General features: G+C 49.3%; 1 protein-coding gene across 2 annotated transcripts in view; it reads left to right on the top strand.

The window, feature by feature from the left end:
• Nucleotides 1-22,374, top strand: part of ncoa6 (nuclear receptor coactivator 6) — a 39,220-nt gene that overhangs the window by 7,890 nt on the left and 8,956 nt on the right. For both annotated transcript variants that reach the window (XM_056422103.1, XM_056422102.1), the window contains exons 6-11: nucleotides 722-1,534; nucleotides 1,624-1,755; nucleotides 8,555-9,749; nucleotides 10,796-10,914; nucleotides 11,041-11,435; nucleotides 21,739-21,990. In XM_056422103.1, coding sequence (XP_056278078.1) covers nucleotides 722-1,534; nucleotides 1,624-1,755; nucleotides 8,555-9,749; nucleotides 10,796-10,914; nucleotides 11,041-11,435; nucleotides 21,739-21,990 — 2,906 coding nt within the window. The remainder of the gene's footprint in view (nucleotides 1-721; nucleotides 1,535-1,623; nucleotides 1,756-8,554; nucleotides 9,750-10,795; nucleotides 10,915-11,040; nucleotides 11,436-21,738; nucleotides 21,991-22,374) is intronic.

Genomic DNA, 22,374 nt, shown 5'->3' with positions numbered 1-22,374 from the left:
CCAGGGAAAACCTGGAAGAGTCATGGAATTTTAAAATGGTCATTTACAGGCCTGGAAAAGTCATGGAAAAAACTTAAATCATAAAAGTTTTGGAAAAGTCACGGAGATGTTGTTATAATCACGTGTTCATTTACGCCGAGTTTGAAATATGTTTTTTTAAAGAAAGACGCTCAAGATATAAGCCGGCGTACGCACAATTTTCTAAACTGTTCATGTTTATACCGAGGTTTCAGTTTGGTCATGGACATTTGTTTTAAAGTCCTGGAAAAGTGTAAATCCACTGGTCCACATGTCAGAACTCTATATATATCTAAAGCTCTGACGACAGGTAAAGAAGAAGGAAGTCGGTCATGAAGCCGTCCCGTTACCGTGTGAACAAATAAATAAATCATTTAGAATCGATGTATTTTTGTGTGATTGGTAGTTTTATTTAATTTAGTTCAGATTGTCGGTGCAATAACATCTATAATAATTATTTTGTGTATATTTCAGGTCACGTTGATTATTTACTCTTTTTATTGTCTTTTTATTGCTTATTTTCTTGAAATAATATTAGTTAGTCGTCAAAGTTTTGGAAAAGTCCTGGATACCTCTCGATACGCAACACTTTCAAAAAATGTTATGTTTATACCGAGGTTTCAGTTTGGTCCTGGACATTTGGTTTAAAGTCCTGGGAATCCATCGGTCCACATGTGTCAGAACCCTGCGCTTCTCTCCGTAGACATGAAGGACCCGATGATGCCGGGTCTGCAGCTTCAGCACCAGCAGGCCGGGCCTCACGTCTCGGGCCCCGTGCCTCCTCAGGCCGCCCATCACATGCAGGCTCTGCAGGGCGGGAGGCCGCTCAACCCCGTCGCCCTGCAGCAGCTTCAGCAGCAACACCATCACCAGCAGCAACAACAGCAGCAGCAGCAACAACAACAACAACAACAGCAGCAGCAGCAGTCTCAGCTGGGCCCGAGGCCTCCGTTCAACCCGTCCGGTCAGATGTCCGTTCCTCCCGGCTGGAACCAGCTGCCCTCCGGGGTCCTCCAGCCTCCGGCAGCCCAAGGGGGCCCCGCCTGGAGGAAGCCCCCCCCCCAGGCCCAGATGGTTCCCCGTCCTCCCTCCCTCGCCACGGTCCAGACTCCCAGCCACCCTCCGCCCCCGTACCCGTTCGGCAGCCAGCAGGCGGGGCAGGTGTTCAGCGCCATGGGGCAGGGCCCGTTGCAGCAGGCGGGTCAGTTCGCCGCCCCCCAGCTCAAAGGCCTCCAGGCTTGCCCCGGCGGCGCCGTCCGGCCCCCTCCGCCCCTCCCGCCGGCGTCCGGGCCGCAGGGCAACCTCGCCGCCAAGTCGCCCGGCTCCTCCTCGTCTCCTTTCCAGCAGAGTTCTCCGGGGACTCCTCCCATGATGGCTCCGAGGCCGACGACGCCGCAGGGCTTCCCCCAGGGCGTCGGCTCGCCGGGGCGCGCCGCCCTCGGCCCGCAGGGCGCCGTGCAGCAGGGCTTCATGGGGATGCCGCAGCACGGGCAGCCCGGCGCCCAGGGTCACCCAGGTGGGTCGCGCCGCTCCCCGTCTTTCCTTTCTGGTGTTGGAGTGTGTCCCGATGTCCGCGGTAACAACGTCAACGCGCGTCATTCACAGGCATGCCGAAGCGTCCGATGGGCTTCCCCAACCCCAACTTTGTCCAAGGTCAGGTGAGTGCCGGCACTCCGGGAACCCCTGTGGGCGGAGCCAGTCAGCAGCTCCAGAGCAGCCAGGCGATGACTCACACAGGTAAACAACGCTCAGCTTTATCTGACAAATTATATTCTACATGTTTACCTTCGCATTGAAAATGCGGAAGGTTATGTTTTGATCGCCGTGTATTTATTTATTTATTTGTATGCGTGTTATTCGCAAAACTCAAAAAGTATTGAACCGAATCGCATGAAATTTGGTGGGATGATTGGTTATTATCCAGGGACCAGTTGATTAGATTTTGGGATCGATCGGGTCAAAGGTCAAGGTCATGGAAAGGTCAACATCTTCTCTTTTACCATAGCACGATACATTTTTATCCAATTGGCATGCAACTAATGCCAAAATGTTCATAATTCAATGCCCAATCTTGTGATATGCGAAGGTATGCGCTCTACCAAGTGCCCATTCTAGTTTAGAAATGCGTGAATGCTCTTTGACCGAAAACAGAAATGACAAGTCGACTGACGGCGTTCCTACATAAACCACGACCACACGGAGACTCAAATATACATACACTTTATTTAAAAAGACATTGTAGAACCAGAGTTAAAATGTACTATTTATACGTTATTTATGATATTGTGTTGACAATTGTGACACGTGTCTCGCCGTCACTAGTAGGTTCCCCCCTTCAAGCACCATGGAATGAGTAGTCGGAAGGTTATTCGTAATATATTTTATTGTTTCCAGACAGCAGACCGTGTCTCTGCTCAGCACTCCCCATCTTCCTCCTGTCCAGCTCCTTTATGGAGACAAAGCCTCGCAGATACACAAACACAGATTGTCATCAGCTGGTCTGATTGTCATCAGACCAGTTGATGACAATCAGACACCGTTCCCTGAACCACCCCCCCGCTCCACCCACTCTGCAGCCGAGCTTAAACACACCCCGCTGCCACATACCTCCACCGCCCGACTTAGGCCGGGGCAACATCCGGCCTAACCTACTCCCCCTCCCCCCCATGAGAGCGGGAGAGGAAGTCGGCCACGACCATCTGCGTCCCCGGCCTATGGATCACCTTGAAATTAAAAGGCTGTAAAGCCAGATACCACCGAGTGATCCGGGCGTTGGTATCTTTCATGCGGTGGAGCCATTGGAGCGGGGCGTGGTCCGACCAGAGGGTGAATGAGCGTCCCAGGAGGTAGTAGCGAAGGGAGTCGACCGCCCACCGGATGGCGAGGTACTCCTTCTCCACCGTGCTGTACCTGCCCTCCCTCTCCGACAGTTTGCGGCTGATGTACAGCACGGGGCGGTCAAACCCCCCTACCTGCTGGGACAAAACAGCCCCCAGCCCTCTGTTCGACGCATCCGTCTGCAGAGTAAAAGGGAGAGAGAAGTTAGGTGTGTGGAGGAGTGGTTCCCCACAGAGAGCTTGCTTTACCTCCTCAAACACCAACTGGCACCGCTCCGTCCACTGGACCGGATCTGAGGCACCTTTCCGGGTCAGGTCAGTCATGGGGCTGGTCAGCTCCGCAAAGTTCGGGATGAACCGCCTGTAATAGCCCGCCAGCCCCAAAAACTGCCTCACCTCTTTTTAGTCTTGGGCGCGGGCAGGCTGCGATGGCGGCGGTCTTGTCCACCTGAGGCGGACCTGCCCGGCGCCCAAGTGGTACCCCAGATACCGTACCTCCCTCCGTCCAACTGCACACTTCCCCGGGTTGGCCGTAAGTCCCGCCTGCCTCAGGGACTCCAGCACCGCGCCGACCCGCTGCACATGCTCCGCCCAGGTGGTGCTGTGTATGATCACATCATCCAGGTAGGCGGCAGCATATGCAGCGTGCGGACGCAGCACCCGGTCCATGAGGCGTTGAAAGGTGGCCGGGGCCCCGAACAACCCAAAGGGAAGCGTGGTGAATTGGTATAACCCAAACGGAGTGGAGAAGGCCGTTTTTTCCTTAGACTCTGGCGACAGAGGAATCTGCCAGTAGCCCTTGGTTAAATCCAGTGTCGTAAAGAAACGCGCAGTGCCCAGTCGGTCCAGGAGCTCGTCGACCCGGGGCATTGGGTAAGCATCGAACCGTGACACATCGTTCACCCTGCGATAGTCCACGCAGAACCGTATCGACCCATCCTTCTTGACCACAAGAACGATGGGACTACACCAGGCACTGTGAGACTCTTCTATTACCCCCATCTCCAGCATTGCAGCCAATTCCCGCTGAACCACCTTTCTCTTGTGTTCAGGTAACCTGTAGGGTCGTGAACGCACCGTCACGCCCGGAGGAGTCTCAATCTGGTGCTCTATGAGGTTTGTGCGTCCTGGAAGGAGAGAGAACACATCAGCAAACTGCTTCTGCAACCGGGCAATGTCTGTTTTCTGGGTCCCGGAGAGACGGTCTTCACACAGGAGCGTGGCCGGATTGGTGGATTTTGGGACCTCAGGCCCCAGCTCCTCTCTCTCAGATACCGAGGACACCAGAGAAACAGACTCCGCCTCCCTCCATGCTTTTAGGAGGTTGAGGTGGTAAATCTGTGTAGCTCCGCCCCGATCAGAACGCACCACCTCATAGTCGACATCCCCCGCTCGCCGTGTGACCACAAAGGGCCCTTGCCACTTGGCGAGGAGTTTAGAGCTGGAAGAAGGAAGCAATACAAGTACCTTCTCTCCCGGTGTGAATTGTCTCAGCCTGGCCCCTCTGTTGTACAGCCGCTGCTGACGCTCCTGGGCCTGGAGCAAATTCTCACGTGACAGCTGACCCAGTGTGTGGAGCTTTGCTCGCAGGTCCAGGACGTGTTGGATCTCATTTTTACTGGTGCTCGGCCCCTCCTCCCAGTTTTCTTTAATGAGGTCGAGCACCCCCCGTGGAGTCCTGCCGAACAAAAGTTCAAAGGGAGAAAATCCCGTGGAGGCCTGGGGAACCTCCCGTACTGCAAACAACAGAGCGTCAAGCCATTTATCCCAATTACGTTCATCGTCATTAATAAATTTATGGATCATGGACTTCAAAGTCTTATTCAGACGCTCCACCAGACCGTCGGTCTGTGGGTGGTACACACTGGTCCGAATAGACTTGATGCCCAGTAACCCGTAAAGTTCTCAGTGTTCTTGACATGAACTGGGTGCCCTGGTCCGTCAGAATCTCTTTCGGGATTCCGACTCGGGAGATGATCTGAAACAGCGCCTGCGCGACACTCTTTGCAGAAATGTTGCGCAAGGGCACCGCCTCCGGGTATCGTGTTGCGTAATCCACGAAGACTAACACAAAGCGATAGCCGCGTGCACTCTGGTGAAATGGCCCGATGAGGTCCATAGCGATACGCTCAAATGGAACCTCCATTAATGGCAGAGGACGCAAAGGTGCCCTCGGAATGGCCGGAGGGTTTACCAATTGACACTCCGGGCAGGACGCACACCAACGGTGCACATCCGCCCGGATGCCCGGCCAATAGAATCGGGTCATTATCCGGTCCAGAGTTTTATCATATCCCATGTGACCAGCCATCGGGTTATAGTGAGCCGCCTGGAAAACCATTTCCCGGCGGCTCTTCGGCACCAGCAACTGGGTGCTTTCCTGCCCTGTGTGAGTGTCACGGCTCACTCTGTACAGTCTGTCCCTGATCAATGTGAAGTGCGGATATGTCTGCGCTGCGTCAGGTTGCACCAGCTGACCATCAATTCGTATCACTTGGTCAAAGGCTGAGCGTAGAGTATCGTCCCGAGACTGCTCGAGTGGAAAATCTTCTATGGAGTGAAACTCGGGAGCCGGAGGAGTCTCCCGGCTCCCCCTCCCCGTCTGCAGTGTCGGACAACCTCGCGTCGCCGCTGAGCACGGCGCACACACCGCATGACCCTGTCTGCCATGAACGCACCCCCGCAGCCTTCCCCATTAACTTGTCAAACCCTGGCCAATCGGTTCCCAAGATTAAGGGGTGCGTAAGGCGGGAGCTAACCGCAACCTTCACGTTATGCTTTTTCCCCCTGTGTCTAATTTCCGCTGACACTATGGGATACTCGTGAATGTCCCCATGCACACACCTTATCTTCACCCACAATGCCTCCACCAATGCCCCTGGTCGAACCAGGCTCTGGTGGATCATAGACTGTGTACAGCCGGAATCCACCATTGCCTGATGTACACCCCCCTGGATTCTTACCGGTACGCGGTATGTCGCTCCCGGACCTGGGGAGGGTGTTGGAGAGCCGGCAACCCGGATCACCTGGCCCACCTCCATCAGCGGACACTCCCGCCAGATGTGTCCGGGCTGCCTGCACCTCCAACACGCCTGCCCTGGTGTTTGAGGGACTACCTGTGGGTTGGGAAGGGTGCCGGTGTTTGCTGGGGCCGGTATGGGTCGCGTCGGTCTGTCCGGAGCCAGTGAGCTGTCGCTGGCCACCTTCCCGCCGGGGTGCACCGCCAGGTGATCCTCCGCCCGTGCAATGGCGGCCTCCAGCGACGTGGGGCCGTGACAGCGGACCCACTCTGCTGTTCCGGTCGGCAGCCCCTCCACGAACTGCTCCATGACGACCTTCTCCACCGCCGCCTGCGCCCCTCCGGAGTTCCCGGCTGTAGCCATCTGGTGGCGGCGTCCTTCAGCTGGTGTGCGAGGCAAACGGCCGGTCCTTGGGTCCCAGCGTTGCCTCCCGGAACCTCTGCTGGTGGTCCTCGGAGTCAGTCCCAGCCGATCGATGACGGCTTTACGCACGGTGCGTAATCGCGCCGCTGTCGGGACAGCGCCGCTGTCTGCGCCTCCCGGTGAGAAGAGGCAGTGACGGACCGCCCACTCCCCGCCGGCCAGCCACACGCCTCCGCCCCCTCAAACATCTCCAGAAATGATTGGACGTCGTCTGCCGTTGTCATCTTAGAGACCTCCACCCCCGCCAAGGGTGGAGGGTTTGGTGGAGCCGCAGCTGTCGGGGCGGCGAGCCGTTCCAGGGCTTCCGTCTGCCTCTCTGCCTGGGCCAGTAGTGTCCCCAAGAGTTGCCGGTTCGCCTCTGCCTGGTCCCGCTGTATAGCTGCCATCCCCTCCAGCATCTGACCCAGCGCCATCAAAAGCTGGGTCGGTAGATCCGAGTGTGCTTTTCAAAAAAAAATTGTTGCTTTTTTTTTCCCCAAAGAAAAGAGGCTCCACGTTTGGCTCCAGTGTGACATGTGTCTCGCCATCACTAGTAGGTTCCCCCCTTCAAGCACCATGGAATGAGTAGTCGGAAGGTTATTCGTAATATATTTTATTGTTTCCAGACAGCAGACCGTGTCTCTGCTCAGCACTCCCCATCTTCCTCCTGTCCAGCTCCTTTATGGAGACAAAGCCTCGCAGATACACAAACACAGATTGTCATCAGCTGGTCTGATTGTCATCAGACCAGCTGATGACAATCAGACACCGTTCCCTGAACCACACCCCCGCTCCACCCACTCTGCAGCCGAGCTTAAACACACCCCGCTGCCACATACCTCCACCGCCCGACTTAGGCCGGGGCAACATCCGGCCTAACCTACTCCCCCTCCCCCCCATGAGAGCGGGAGAGGAAGTCGGCCACGACCATCTGCGTCCCCGGCCTATGGATCACCTTGAAATTAAAAGGCTGTAAAGCCAGATACCACCGAGTGATTCGGGCGTTGGTATCTTTCATGCGGTGGAGCCATTGGAGCGGGGCGTGGTCCGACCAGAGGGTGAATGAGCGTCCCAGGAGGTAGTAGCGCAGGGAGTCGACCGCCCACCGGATGGCGAGGCACTCCTTCTCCACCGTGCTGATGACAATCAGACCAGCTGATGACAATCAGACACCGTTCCCTGAACCACACCCCCGCTCCACCCACTCTGCAGCCGAGCTTAAACACACCCCGCTGCCACAACAATGAGTCGTTTTTAACAGCAGCTCTTTGTTATCAATGGCGATATATTTATTTATTTTAGAGATTTAGTTCTTAATGTAGAATTGTTTGATGAAAGCAACGACAGAATTTATCCTCATGGTGGATTTTCTTTCTGCTTTGGTGAAATAATTTTAAAAAACATTTGCCCTCGTGTAAAAAAATTAATAGATTTAAAAACTGTATAAAGGCAAAACTGTGTTGCGTACGTAGCGCCCCATGGACCTGATTTTATGTTCATGAATGTAGAATAGAGAATAGATCACGCACTACTTCTGCATGGCTTTCTTTTTGCTGTCTCTTTTTTATTGTTTATATATTTTACACTTCTTGCTCTAAATATGTAAGACTAAAATCTGCCCTGTAATGTCCTGTGTCGAGGTCTCATTGACGCTCGTGTACAACATGGAGGGCCTAGATATTCACCTTCAGGTCACCATGACAACGCCGCTGTGAAGAAGTCCTGAGTTAGACGAGTTAAAACTAGCAACGGGCAGAATAGCAATTATAAACTCCCCTCAGAGTGCTTTACAATGTGTACACATAGACATCCCTGACCTTTGACCTCACATGGGATCAGGAACAACTCCCAAACAACCCTTCAGGGTAAAAGGTCAGAACCCTTGAGGAGAGAACAGAGGAGGATCCCTCTCCAGGATGGACAGGTGTCATAGATGTCATGTGACCAGAAGGAATCATTACACACTAATTAAAACACAGGAACAACACAATGAAGATGAGGGAGTGGATGAAGAGTTGGTAGTCGGCATATTCCACCATCCAGACCTCCACGGTCCATCAGGTGGAGGTAGAGAGGAGGAGTGGGCGGAGCCTCAGCAGGGCAGTGGCGTAGTTGGTAGTCGGCATGGACCACGATTCAGACCTCGATGATCCATCAGCAGATAGGATCTATATGTCTCATAGGGTCCGATGGACAAGGAGACGTGAAGTCAAAAGGACTCCGGGGAGAAAGCACTTGTTGTGAAACGTGTGTGTGTGTGTGTGTGTTTTACAACAGGAACTCCGCCCTCGGCCTCCGCACCAAATCCCATGCAGGGTCCCCCGCCCAACGTGATGGGCATGCAGAGCGGCATGCCGGGCCTGTCCCCCGGCGCCGCCGCCGCCGGGCCCCAGCCCGGCCTCCAGAGCCAGATGCTGGGCCTCCAGCATCAGGCCCAGCCCGTGTCCTCCTCCCCCAGCCAGAAGCTTCAGGGCCAGGGTGGAGGTCAGACCGTCCTCTCGAGGCCCCTCAGTCAGGGGCAGAGGGGGGGGATGACCCCACCCAAGCAAATGATGCCTCAGCAGGGCCCGGGGGTGATGCATGGGCAGGGGCAGATGGTTGGAGGCCAAGGGCACCAGGCCATGCTCCTACAGCAGCAGCAGCAACAACAACAACAAAACTCTATGATGGAGCAGGTGGTTGCCAACCAGATGCAAGGCAACAAGCAGGCGTTCGGAGGCAAGATCCCAGCTGGAGTCATGCCCGGCCAGATGATGCGCGGCCCGGCTCCCAACGCTGCAGGCACCATGGCTCAGTTCCAGGGCCAAGTCGGCCAGCAGCAGATGACCCCACAACAACAACAACAACAACAGCAGCAAATGGCTCAACTCCAGCAGCAACAACAACACCAGCAGCAGATGAACCAGCAGCCGCAGCAGGTTCCTATTGCTGGCAACCCGAGTCAAGCGATGGGGATGCACGGGCAGCAGATGAGGCTGCCCGCCGGCCACCCTCTGATCCAACAACAGCTGCAGCAGAAACAACAACAACAACAACAACAGCAGCAGCAGCAGGCAGCTCAACAGCACCCTCATGCTTTGGGGGATCCCAACAGTGGGACAGAGGACCTGGGGGTCCAGCAGATGGCCCCTGACATGCAGGCGCAGCAAGGCATGCTGGGAGGCCCTCAGCACATGCAGATGGGGAACGGCCACTTCGGGGCTCACGGCATGAACTTCAACCCCCAGTTCCAGGGCCAGATGCCGATGGCGGGCGCCAGCGTGCAGCCGGGGGGCTTCCCCGTCAGCAAGGACGTGACCCTGACCAGCCCGCTGCTCGTCAACCTGCTGCAGAGCGACATCTCCGCCAGCCAGTTCGGCCCAGGGGGGAAACAGGGAGGAGCCGGCGGCGCCAACCAGGCCAAACCCAAGAAGAAGAAACCGGCACGGAAGAAGAAGCCCAAGGAGGAAGACGCGCCGGCAGAGGGACTCGGGTAAGAGGACCGTCCTCACCGCCTCCTCCTGTGTGAGCATGTTGAAGTTTCACTCATTCTGGGCTTCAAAGGAATTATTTATAAAACAATTCTTGCGTTCTAAGTTTGATTGAAATGTATTTATATGGAAGATGTATGTGTATATTTATATATATATATAAATAAATATATATATAATATATATATATGTGTGTGTATATATATATATAATAAATATATATATGTGTGTATATATATATAAATACATATGTGTGTGTGTATACAGGACTGTCTCAGAAAATTAGAATATTGTGATAAAGTTCTTTATTTTCTGTAATGCAATTAAAAAAACAAAAATGTCATGCATTCTGGATTCATTACAAATCAACTGAAATATTGCAAGCCTTTTATTCTTTTAATATTGCTGATTATGGCTTACAGCTTAAGAAAACTCAAATATCCTATCTCTAAATATTAGAATATCATGAAAAAGTATACTAGTAGGGTATTAAACAAATCACTTGAATCGTCTAATTAACTCGAAACACCTGGAAACACATTTTCAAATGTTTGATTTTGTTTTGCTGTTATAAATCTTTTTTTTACTTGGTCTGAGGAAATATTCAAATTTTATGAGATAGGATTTTAGAGTTTTCTTAAGCTGTAAGCCATAATCAGCAATATTAAAAGAATAAAAGGCTTGCAATATTTCAGTTGATTTGTAATGAATCCAGAATGCATGACATTTTTGTTTTTTTAATTGCATTACAGAAAATAAAGAACTTTATCACAATATTCTAATTTTCTGAGACAGTCCTGTATATATATATATATCTTGTTTTTTATTTTCTTTGATATTTTTCTTTATTTTATATTAATTTTCTGATTTATTTGATATTTATTTAGGATATGAATATTTAAGCATGTTTTGCTTCTACCTCTTCATTCTTTCTGTTTTGTATATTTTATAGAATAATATCGTCTCGTATTTGATTGACTGAATAAAAATAAACAACAACAAAACAAATAAGTCCCTGTGCTCCTCTTCCTCCGCGGTGTGTCCTCAGCGGTCTGGACGGAGCTGCTGGTCTGGAGGATTCCGAACTGCCGAACCTGGGCGGTGAGCCGAGTTTGGGTTTAGACAACGCTGGTCAGAAGCTCCCCGAGTTCTCCGGCCGGCCGGCGGGTAAACAACAACAACAATAATAACAACAATAACTTAGAGTCTTGGCTTCTGATTCTTTTACTTGCAGCTGCTTCATGTTTCCCTCGTCTCTGATGTTGTATGTTTGCCTCTCGACGTGTTATCTAGGCTTTCCTGGCCAGCCTGGAGACCAGAGAGTGTTGCAGCAGGTACCGATGCAATTCATGCAGCAGCAACAACAGCAACAACAACAACAGCAGCAGCAGCAACAACAAATGCAGCACATGCAACAGCAGCAGATACAACAACAACAAATGCAGCAGCAGCAACAAATACAACAGCAAATGCAGCAGCAACAACAACAGCAGCAGATGCAACAACAGCAGCAGATGCAGCAGATGCAGCAGATGCAGGGTCTCCAGAATGCTCAAGGGCAGCAGGCGATGCCCGGGCCGCAGACTCCGGCTCAAGGTCAGCCCCAGATGCACCCTCACCAGCTGCAGCAACAACAACAACAACAACAACAACAGCAGCAAACTCAACAGCCACACCTGCTCCAACAGGTATGATCATCATCGTGTACTTTAGTGATTTTATAAGAGTCACTGAAGCTGAGCTCTTCAGGCTCCGGGTGGAGTGAGTTAAGTTTAACAATATTTAATGGAAAGAAGTTTTTGTTGTTGTTGTAAATTGTGTTTATTCTCAAAAGCAGAGTATACAGTTATACATTGAACTTGTCATTTTTCATTTCCCCCCCCCATCCCAACACAGAACAAATCGAACAAATCGCACTGCTTGAATTGTTCAAGTATTACACAAAAGTGAAAATAGTGTAGGAGGCAATACAGTCAAACAGAAACCAGAAATGAGTTTGAGACATTGTAAATTATTGCTAATACAAGTTCCTACAACAGCGTCAAGACAACTTAAATAGCTTCCCCTCCCCCCTTTTTGTAAATAAATTTTTTTTTAAACAAAAAAGACAACAGAAATTGTTTATGAGTCTAATGAGAGAGTCTTCAATTTATTAAATTATTGGATAATCGGACCCCAAGTAGATTGAAATTTCTCCGGCTGTCGCCGCAAAGAGAACTTGATTTTCTCCAATTTTAAGAAGAACACTAGATCCTTGAGCCACAAGGAGGAACTGGGAGGGCGAGGTGACTTCCAGTCCAGTAGGATTCTCCTTCGTGCCAAGAGGGTTGAGAAAGCAATTATATTTTTGTGTTTCTTCATCAGAGTCTGCTCTCCACTCCCCTGAACACCAAAGATGCACATCCAGGTGCTGGGTAAAATATTTAGATTAAGTGACTTTGACAGGACTTGAAATATTGTCTCCCAGTAATTTGCCAGTTGGGGGCAGGACCAGAACATGTGAGTAAGATCTGCTGGTGAGTTGTGACATCTATTGCAGCTATCTTTAACATTATTGTACATTTTGAAAGTTTAAAGTTAGAGTAGTGTAGGCGATGCAGTACCTTGAATTGCAGTACATTTAATCGTGCACATGAAGAGCTGTTGTTGACTCTAATTAGGGCCTGGTTCCAAAGTGAGTCTGGTATGTTCATGGCAAGTTCTTTTTCCCAATCTACTTTGATTTTGACGATGTTAGTCTCAGTAATTGAATTGATAATTTGATATATCCGGGATATAAATCCTTTTGCCTCTGGTGGTGTGTTCAGAATATCCTCATACACGGAGTCTAGCGGAGGACCAGGAAAATTGGGGTTGTTGGATTTAGCAAAGTTTCGCACTTGAAAATAGCGAAACAGATGGGAGTGAGGGATATTATATTTCTTAAATATATCTTCAGAGCTTCCAAACACCCCATTAATGTATAATTGACCCATGTTGAAAATGCCATTGTTATGCCATAGCGAGAATGCATAGTCCAGTCTGGCTGGGGGAAGAGGTGATTATCATGAATAGGGGTTACAGTAGATAGATCTGTGAAGCCAAATTTTGTACGAAACTGTGCCAGAATTTTTAATGTTGTGATTACTATCGGGTTGGATGAGTATTTTTTTGGGGAGAATGGTAGTCTAGAGGTTACCAATGCTAGAAGAGAAGTTGATGGGCAAGATTTAGCTTCATTTAGGCACCAACTAACTTGAGGGAGCTTGATCCAGTATATTATTTTCTGTATATTTGCTACCCAGTAGTAATATCTGAAATTGGGAAGAGAGAGTCCACCTTGAGACCGATGTCTTTGTAGCATCACTTGACTTATCCGCGGATGTTTGTTATCCCATAGGAAACCTGTAATATGCTTCTCTAAGGTAGTAAAAAAGAGTTTAGGCAGGAACACTGGCAGACATTGAAACAGATATAAGAAGCGTGGTAGCACAATCATCTTGACACAATTAACTCTCCCTGTTCATAAAGAATAGATGGTTTTCCATCTGTCAAAGTCAGTCTTCATTTTGTTGATTAATGGAGAGAAATTCCTATTATACAAGCTCTCAAATTTACGGGTGATATAGATGCCAAGATATTTGAATTCAGAATCACAACTGTGGAAAGGCAGTTGCATTCCCGGAGTCTTTATTGTCAAGTTGTTTAAAGGGAAGCATTCACTTTTGGAGAAATTTAATTTATAGCCTGAGAATGTCCCAAATTGCTTCAGGACTTCAATTAGTGCGGGGACAGATTCCACGGGGTCCGAAATATAAACTAATAAGTCATCAGCATATAGCGAGACCCTGTGCTCAGTGCTCCATCTGTGAATTCCTTTAATGTTTGGGGATGCTTTAAGAGCAATGGATAATGGTTCGATAGCGAAGGCAAATAATAAAGGACTTAAGGGGCAGCCTTGGCGGGTACCTCGGTATAAATTGAAAAATTCTGAGTTTGATCTATTGGTGACAACAGAGGCGCTCGGCGAGGAGTAGAGGAGTCTTACCCATGCCACAAATTTAGGACCAAAACCAAACTTTTCCAAAATCCTGAAGAGGTATGGCCATTCCACCCATCAAATGCTTTTTCTGCGTCGAGAGAGATAACCATCTCTGGGGTCTCAGAAGACACAGGGGAGTAGATGACGCTGAAAAGGCGGCGGATATTACTGAAGGAATGGCGATTTCTTATGAAGCCAGTTTGGTCTTCAGAAATTACTTTATGAATTGTTGTTTCCAGACGAATAGCGAGGGCTTTTGCCAGAATCTTATAGTCTGCATTCAGAAGGGAAATTGGTCGGTAGGATCCACATTCATTTGCATCTTTCCCAGGTTTTAACAACAGAGTAATTGATGCATTTGTCAGGGTTTGTGGCAGAGTCCCTCGGGTTAAAGAGTCGTTGAACATATCAAGCAAAAGTGGTAATTGTTTATCTGAGAATTCCTTGAAAAATTCAGTGGGGAAGCCATCCGGCCCAGGTGCTTTGCCGCTCTGTGTAGCTTTAATTGATCCCAGTATTTCACTTGCATTCAATGGTTGGTCTAGTCTCCTTTCTTGGCCATTGTCAATATTTGGGAATATAAGACCATCAAGGAACTTTTCCATGTCTGTGTTGTTGGTTGGGCTTTCTGATTTATATAAATTAGAGTAATAATCCCTGAAGGTATCATTAATTTCAGATGGGATCACTGTCACATCATCAGATACGTTTTTAATTTGTGATATTTGCTGAGAGGTAGATTTAGCTTTAAGTTGGTGTGCTAGCAATCTTCCTGCTTTCTCACCATGTTCGTATTGAAATCCACGAGCCTGTAATAGTTGTTTTTCTACTTTGCCTGTCGACAGTAGGTCATACTCCTTTTGCAAGGTAAATCTTTGCTTTGTAAGTTCAGGGGAAGGTGTTGTTGAGTTTTGTAAATCTAGGTCTCTGATTGATTTGATGAGTTGATCTTGTTTCTCTCTACGCAATTTATTTTGTAACGATGAGAAGGCTATGATCTCCCCCCTCAAGACCGCTTTAAGAGTCTCCCATAGAAGAGAAGGGGATACGTCATCTTTTTGATTATTTAGAATAAAGTCATCAATTACTTTGTTGATCAATTCACAAAATGTCTTATTCAAGATTTCAAGATTCAAGATGTTTTATTTGTCACATACACACACAGGGTGTGCAGTGAAATGAAAGTGGCAATGCTCAGCAGGAATGTGCAAGGGCAACAAGTACACACTATTTACAAATAAAAAACAACACAATATTTACAGTAAGTGTGTGTGTGTGTGTGTGTGTGTGTGTGTGTGTGTGTGTGTGTGTGTTTGCCTAAGAGGGGCAGTTGTGTGGGTCTATGTGGGGGTCCTGGTGAGGTCGGAGTTCACAGTCCTGATGGCCTGAGGAAAGAAACTCCGTCTCAGTCTCTCTGTTCTTGCAGCGTGACTACGGAGGCGCCTGCCTGACCGCAGCAGCTGAAACAGTCTGTTGTTGGGGTGGTGAGGATCCTTCATGATCCTGCCGGCTCTGGTTCTGCACCTCCTGGTGTACAAGTCCTGCAGGGTGGGAGTGTAGTTCCAATAGTGCGTTCAGCCGAACGCACTACTCTCTGCAGAGCCTTCCTGTCCTGAGCGGAGCAGTTGCCAAACCAGGCTGTGATGCTTCCTGTCAGGACGCCTCTACAGCTCCAGAGTAGAAGGACTGAAGGATCCTCTGGGAAACTTTAAATTTCCTCAGCTGCCTGAGGTGGTAGAGGCGCTGCCTTGCCTTTCTCACCAGAGTGTCTGTGTTTGTTGACCATGTCAGATCCTCGGTGATGTGGACTCCCAGGTATTTATACCCGCTCACCCTCTCCACAGTAGTCCCGTTAATCCCCAGTGGTGAGTACGTCCTCTGTTGTTGTACCCTCCTAAAGTCCACAATCAGCTCCTTAGTTTTGGTGACATTCATGATGAGGCTGTTGTCCTGGCACCAGAGTGACAGATCAGCAACTTCCTCCAGGTAGGCCTTCTCGCCGTTGTCGGAGATCAGGCCCACCACCACTGTGTCATCCGCAAACTTGATGATGGTGTTGAGCTGAACCTGGCCACACAGTCATGTGTGTACAGGGAGTACAGTAGGGGGCTGAGGACGCAACCCTGGGGGGATCCTGTGTTCAGGGTGAGGGATTTGGAGGTGTGTCTGACCACCCTGACCACCTGTGGCCTGGCGGTCAGGAAGTCCAGGATCCAAGCACACAGGGGGTGTTCAGTCCCAGCTCAATCAGCTTGCCGGCCAGTCTGGAGGGGACTATGGTGTTGAAAGCTGAACTATAATCAATGAACAGCAGTCTCACATAGCCCCCCTTCTGGCTGTCCAGATGAGAGAGTGTGGTGTGCAGTACCTGGGAGACAGCATCATCTGTGGATCTGTTTGGGCGATAAGCAAACTGCAGCGGGTCCATGGAGGAAGGGAGGAAGGCGCAGATGTAGTCCTTTATCAGCCTCTCAGCATTTCATGACCACCGAGGTGAGGGCCACCGGTCGGTAGTCATTCATACATGCTGGAGAAGCATTCTTGGGCACAGGGACAATAGTGGATCTCTTGAAGCAGGCGGGGACCACGGACTCAGCCAGGAGAGGTTGAATATTGTGGTGAACACTGGAGCTAGCTGGTTAGCACAGGTCTTCAGTACTCGCCCAGATATGCCATCTGGACCTGCAGCTTTCCTGGTGTTCACCCTCAACAGAGCCCTCCTCACACTGTGCTCGGTCACAGAGAGTGTGTGTTCATCCCCAGCGGTAGAACTCACCTCGCTACGCTTAACGGTGTTGTTGTTAGTCGGGCGAGCTAGCGCTGTTGTTGCTAGCCTCAAACCGTGCATAAAATGAGTTCAGGTCGTCCGCTAGGGATGCGTCGGCACTCACCATAGCGGGGTCTGCTCTGGTAGTCTGTGATAGTCCGTAGCCCCTGCCATAGGCGCCTGGTGTCGCGCTGCTCCATCTGTGATTCCACTCTGTCTCGGTACCTCATCTTGGCCTTCTTCACCTCCCTCCTCAGTCCATAGACCGCAGCCTTGTACTCGTCCATGTTGCCGGATACAAGACCGGAGTTATAGGCAGCAGTACGGGCGTTCACAGCTTCACGGATGGATCTATCAACCCACGGCTTTTGGTTAGGAAAGACCCTAACTTTACCGTGGGGACGATGGTGTCCGTTAAGCGTTGCTATGAGGCTCATTGCTACTTCAAGAACTCGCTGACGTCACTGGAACTGGATTGGATCATGTCCCAGTCGACGACACGCAGAGCGCCCTGTAGCTCAGCCTCTGATTGGTCAGACCACCGCTTCACGTTCCTCGTCACTACCGCTTCCCGCGCGATCTTTTGCCGGTATCCCGGAAGCAGAAAAATGGCGGCATGGTCTGATTTCTAACGGAGGAGAGAGACAGCCTTGTAGCCTCTCTTGAATGGCGATAGCAGTGGTCCAACGTTCTTTCCTCTGGTAGCACACGTAATGTGCTGGTGAAAGTTCGCATGACTTTTTAGGTTAGCCCTATTAAAGTCCCCAGCCACCACCACAGCCGTCGGGATACTTGTTCTGATGCCGACATAACACATCATGTAGGTCCGATAGTGCTACGTCGGTGTCCGCTTGTGGTGGAATGTAGACGGCTGTGGTGATGACCGTGCTGAACTCCTGGGGAAGGTAGAATGGACGGCATGAGATCGTCAGATGTTCCAGGTTCGGCGAGCAGGAACGAGAAAGAGTCTTAATGTTCTTGGGGTCACACCACATGTTGTTCGTCATGAAGCAAACCCCTCCACCCTTAGATTTACCAGACTCTTCCGTTCTGTCTGCACGGAAAACAGAGAAGGACTCGGTTGGGCATATGACTCGAAACGGCACCAGCGGGGTCAGCCAAGTTTCCGTCAGACAAAAAATATTACAGTCCCTCATGTCCCGTTGGAATCTGATCCTTGCCCTAACATCATCCATCTTATTTTCCAGAGACTGGACGTTAGCAAGAAGGATGCTGGGCAGAGGTGGACGGTGGGCTTGAACTCTCAGTCTGTTCCGAATTCGCCCGCTTTCCTCGATGTTTTCGTCGTCTCCCGTAGTAGCGGCTCCACTGTTGTTGATGTGGTTCGCTCGTACGATCTCTGCCGGCCACGCTGGATCGATGGAAAAAGTGGACAAAAACCCTTGTTTTGCGCAAAAGTTTATGTCCAAAAGTGTGCTGTGGTCGTATGCTGTTAGTGCCGATGTGTTTGTGGCAAAGAAAACATTAAAAATAAACACAAAAACTAAAAGAGCGCACAATCTCCGCGGAGCTACCTCGACGGCGTCTGGACACAGCCGCGCCATCTTACCCATGGTATCCCCAAGCAGAAGGGAGTTGAACCTCCACACAGGACGAGGTTTCTGTAAGAGATTAAATGATAGATCTAGAATTACTGGCGCATGGTCAGACTCTACTATTGCAGAGTATTCTGTATTAGCCACTGACGGAAGGAGGGTTTTATCAATAAAAAAATAATCTATTCGAGAGTAAGACTGGTGGGTATGCGAGTAGAAAGAGAAAGTCTTATCGGTGGGGTTCCGAAATCCAGGGATCCACACATCCAACCTGGTCCATAAAAGACAACAGGGTTTTTGCCATTTTTGAAGGTGGTTTTAAAGTGGGGTTTGATCTGTCCAGACTGGGATTGATTAAGCAGTTTAGATCTCCTCCGAATATTAAATTATGAGAGTTGAGGGTGGGAATACTGGAGATCATTTTCTTTATGAAGTTTTCATCATCCCAGTTAGGAGCATATACATGAACCAGTATCACTGGTGTGTGGAAGAGTGAACCTGAGATTATAATATCACGGCCATTTGGATCTGAGATGATGTCTGCTGCAGTGAATTGTACTTTTTTATGAAGAAGGATAGCCACGCCCCTTGATTTACTATTAAAGTTAGAGTGGAAGATTTGACCAATCCACGGTTTTCGTAGTCTCACTTGGTTTGCTGTTGATAGATGCGTCTCTTGTAGGAAAATGATTTCGGCCTCGAGTCTTTTCAGGTGAGCAAAGACTCTAGCTCTTTTAATGCGGCCATTTAGTCCTTTGACATTCCAGCTGACAATTCTGGTATTACCTCCTCCTGTCCCGATTACATTTGACATGAGTCTACTTTGTGCTTAAGGATAAAGGTTAGTTTTGACATGGGGGCAGTGCGATTGCCGTACAACATTGAACAATATAAAACACTAAAAACTACAACATCTAGAACATAAAACACCATTCCTATGCTGGACTCCCTACCAGGGGCTAGCCGCAGGACTCCCTTAACTTGGTACTTCCGGTAAGGTCTTCCTTAATTTCTCCTAACTGGGAGATTCTGCCAACACATTAAATTAGTGTGCAAGACCAACTTTGTGACATCACAATAAAGAGTAAAGTATAATTACACACAACAAGTACATGTGGAAACGTATCAAACCGTAAGCTTGTACTACACGGGGTGGTGAGTATTTTAGAAAGCAAAAGAAAAGAGTGGCTCACACCGTATCAATAATAGGAGCGGGTATAATAAATAACCACCGGTGATAAACTGAAAAATAAAATAGTCCTCTTATCAGGAGCAGCGCCTGTACATAGAACCACCCCGTGTACCTGTTCATATGACCGTGATCGTGCCCTTTAGCCGGCTATCCGTCGGGCGTAGAAGGCTCTTGCTTCGTCCGGGGTGTCAAAGAAGACGGTTTCTCCTTCAAAGGCGACGCGCAGGCGGGCCGGGTGGAGCCGTCCGAAGCGGACGCCTTTTCTGTCCAGTTCTTGCTTCATGTCATTGAACGCCGCTCTCCGTTTGGCAAGGGAAGCGCTCATGTCCTGGTACACTCTCAAAGACACATTGCGGATCTTTAGTTTGTGTTTCATGGCCCATCTTAACATTTTGTCCTTATCAGAATAGCTATGAAAGCACACAATAAAATGCCTGGACTTGGTGGAGCCTCGTTCTGGGACCGGTCCGGTGCGATGTGCGCGGTCAATCAGCGGAGGTGAAGCGAACACCTCCCGCCCGGCCGTCTCCATGAGCAGGTCCGCCATGAACTGCTTCGGGTCCCTGCCAGTTTCGCTGCCCTCTGGTACGTTGACAATACGGAGGTTGGACCTTCGGGACCTCCAGGTCCTCCACCCGGTCGTGGAGCAGTTTATTCCGGGCCTGCATGGCTTTAATGGTCGCTTCGACCGAAGTGAGCCGTTCAAAGTTGGTACCCGCTATCGTCTCCGTGTCGGTGAGACGCTTATTAAATGAAATCACATCCCCTCGCAGCGCGTCCATCGAGACCCGGAGTGACTGAGATGAAGTCTGGATCAGCGCCGCCATGTCTTCCTTCATCCCGGTGCGGTGGGTTTCCAGGAGGGCCGACAGCTGCCGCATCGTGACGGCTCCGCCACGCTCTCGGGGGCTGAGTGGGTTTCCTCACCTGGGGATTCGCTCGCAGCCATTTTAGCTCGCGCTAGCTTTCCAGCTCGCGAAGGAGTAGCATGAGTTGCTTGGCTTTGCGAGCTTTGTTGTTGTTTGTGTTTCGGTGGCATTTTTTCGTCTGGTTGTCTTTTAGAAGGTTTGGAAACTTGTCGTATGGTAAAACGTGTGACACAAAGAAGGTCTTGGAGGTCAAATACAAAAAGTAGTCGGGAGCTTCTCCGCACGCGTCTGCTCGCTACATACGCAAACCGGAAGTCGGAAAGAAGTTTAACAAACAGTGGAGGCTCAGGGTCGTGGGTTTCGTGGTGATGCGGGCGCCACGGCAACCAGCCTGAAGGACCCGGGTCAAGACCAAAAGGAACCATGTTCCCCCAGTCCAGAGTCAGCCAATCAGCTCCTCTCAAAGGGAGTTCAGCCTCTAACACCTTCCTGTTGGATTAAAGTCCGCTATCAAAATGGAGGGGTCAAAGGTCACGACCCCTGGGTCAAAAAGTCACTTCCGGTCAAGTCGCTAAACAAGTATTTTCACAATAAAAGTCCCGTCTGTTATTGTCCGCATTAAAGTCACTTCACGGCTTCAACCGGCTTCTACAATCTGAAATACTAACTAACATTCACTTTCATGAACACACATTAATTCTTCCATTTACATACATAGAGTAAACATTACCCCTATGCTTCATAACACATTTATTATAATAATATTCTCCCTAATGTTTCCTATTATAATATCTTTCTATATGTATTAATTTAAAGCTCAAGACTACAGAATCAAAATAAACTATTACAAACTAACACTATCCACACGATTGTGAGCCGTTTATCTATTCATACTTAAAAAGTGCAAAATTCCCAAAATGCACAAATCGATCTAAACGATGACGAGGAGTGATTTTAATTATCTGTAAACTCGTATCCATGGAATACTTTGACTACCTGTTTAGTATACAAGCCCTGTAAGGAAAGAAGTCTGGTATTAATTATAATATAAAGTTATAGCTAACAATTTCGTAAACATTTTAAAGGTGGAAGTGTTTCTTTAGCTGAATGTATCCCGATATTGTAAACTTTTAAAGTTGGACAAGTTTAAGCGGATTTGAAGATTTCCACCATTGGATCCCATTCATTATTTATTGCCTAAAAAATTAGTCATTTGAAAAATTGAAAAGATAAAAGATATTTGAAAATATACAGTAATAGGTGAAGGCTATGTGAACATTAAACAAATTAAATAGCTGAATTTGCTGAAAATATGAAGATACTGTAAGCTTTTTAAAGTTGAAGATTTTCTCCATAGGAACTGATGAATTAAAAAATAACATTAAAGTATTTAAAGATACAAGAATTTGAAACATTTGAAACATGAAAGTCTTTCCCCTCTATTCCTGAAGAAGCTGCATTTTCTAATATTTGAATGGTTTGAGCATTCCAGCTCATGACACTGAATGTACTGCAAAACGATTTGATTTGGCCGCAAAACGTCATCCAAGTTTCAAATGTAGCATCTTTTTGTATCCGCATTTCAGCAACAACAGCAGCAGCAGATGATGATGATGATGAAGATGCAGCAGGAACAGGCGAAGAGTCGCATGGCCGTCCCCCCAGGAGGGCAGCTCCCCCCTCGGGGGATGGGCAACCCGCCCGAGGTGCAGCGGCTGCCCGTCTCGCAGCAGAGCAACATGCCGGTGATGATCAGCCTGCCGGGGCACGGGGGGGGCGGGGGGGTCCCGCCCTCACCCGACAAGGCCAGGGGGATGCCCCTGATGGGGAACCCACAGGTGAGGTTGCGTTAAAGCCCAGCGTCACTCAGACGCCTCCTCTACCTTCAGCCCACAGCATGCCTCCGATACTCACACGGCCGAACGTCTGACCAATCAGACGAGTCCTCACGCCTCCTTCACTCGGCGCCCGATGCTCTCTCCTGCTCAGCATTTCAAAAGAGACTCGGCTTCGCACCACGAGATAACGGCTGCTTTCCGCTTCCGGTTTAGAGCCCTACCCCCGGTTTCAGACTTCAGAATAAAAGCCCAAACAGGAAACCAGCTGGGATCTCAAGGGAAACACACCTACCATAATAAAGCCAATCTCATATGAATAAACCTCATCAAATGAATACAGTTCTCATGCTCGTCGATGCTTCTTCATACATTAATCAGAATATT

Source organism: Pseudoliparis swirei, chromosome 9, assembly GCF_029220125.1.
Source record: "Pseudoliparis swirei isolate HS2019 ecotype Mariana Trench chromosome 9, NWPU_hadal_v1, whole genome shotgun sequence".
Taxonomy (NCBI): domain Eukaryota; kingdom Metazoa; phylum Chordata; class Actinopteri; order Perciformes; family Liparidae; genus Pseudoliparis; species Pseudoliparis swirei.
This window is presented reverse-complemented; position numbering and strand designations above follow the sequence as displayed.